The sequence below is a fragment of the Charadrius vociferus genome, unplaced genomic scaffold (assembly GCF_000708025.1).
Source record: "Charadrius vociferus isolate BGI_N301 unplaced genomic scaffold, ASM70802v2 scaffold1250, whole genome shotgun sequence".
Classification (NCBI taxonomy): domain Eukaryota; kingdom Metazoa; phylum Chordata; class Aves; order Charadriiformes; family Charadriidae; genus Charadrius; species Charadrius vociferus.
The window spans coordinates 2,830-3,326 of NW_009646533.1; the positions used below are offsets into that span (position 1 = coordinate 2,830).

The 497-nt window shown below is 66.8% G+C and overlaps 1 protein-coding gene across 1 annotated transcript in view; it reads left to right on the forward strand.

Annotated features, from left to right (window-relative positions):
• The window catches only part of LOC104286920 (DENN domain-containing protein 4B-like), a 12,787-nt gene that overhangs the window by 2,095 nt on the left and 10,195 nt on the right, over positions 1 to 497 (forward strand). Inside the window, exons 6-7 of the mRNA XM_009885568.1 lie at positions 77 to 252; positions 366 to 470. Of these exons, the coding sequence (XP_009883870.1) occupies positions 77 to 252; positions 366 to 470 (281 nt within the window). The remainder of the gene's footprint in view (positions 1 to 76; positions 253 to 365; positions 471 to 497) is intronic.

The window sequence follows — 497 nt, forward strand, 5'->3', positions numbered from 1 at the left end:
CAGCCCCGCAGGGGAACACGCCGCGGCGCTGGCGATCCCCGGCCCGCGGCGCTGACCGCCCTTATCCTGTCCCCAGATGATCTTCCCCCTGCGCTGGCAGTGCCCCTACATCCCGCTGTGCCCGCTGGCGCTGGCTGACGTGCTGTGTGCCCCCGTGCCCTTCATTGTAGGCATCCACTCCAGCTACTTCGACCTCTACGAGCCCCCCAGGGACGTTATCTTCGTCGACTTGGACACCAACACCATCTTCCAGTGAGTGGCCCCCAATTCTTAGCCATGGGGAGGGGGTGGGCTTTACCAGCTTGGAGGGATGCCGGGGGAGTGTCACCGGCTGCCCTCCCCTCGTCCCTTTGTCCCCCCACTAGGAGTGAGGAACGCAAACTGCTGTCCCCCCGCTCCCTGCCCCGCCGGCCCTGCAAGGTGCTGCTGGCCTCGCTGCACAGCCTCTCCCAGCAGCTGGATGAGAGTGAGTAGGGGTCCAGGGGGGGACCCCACAG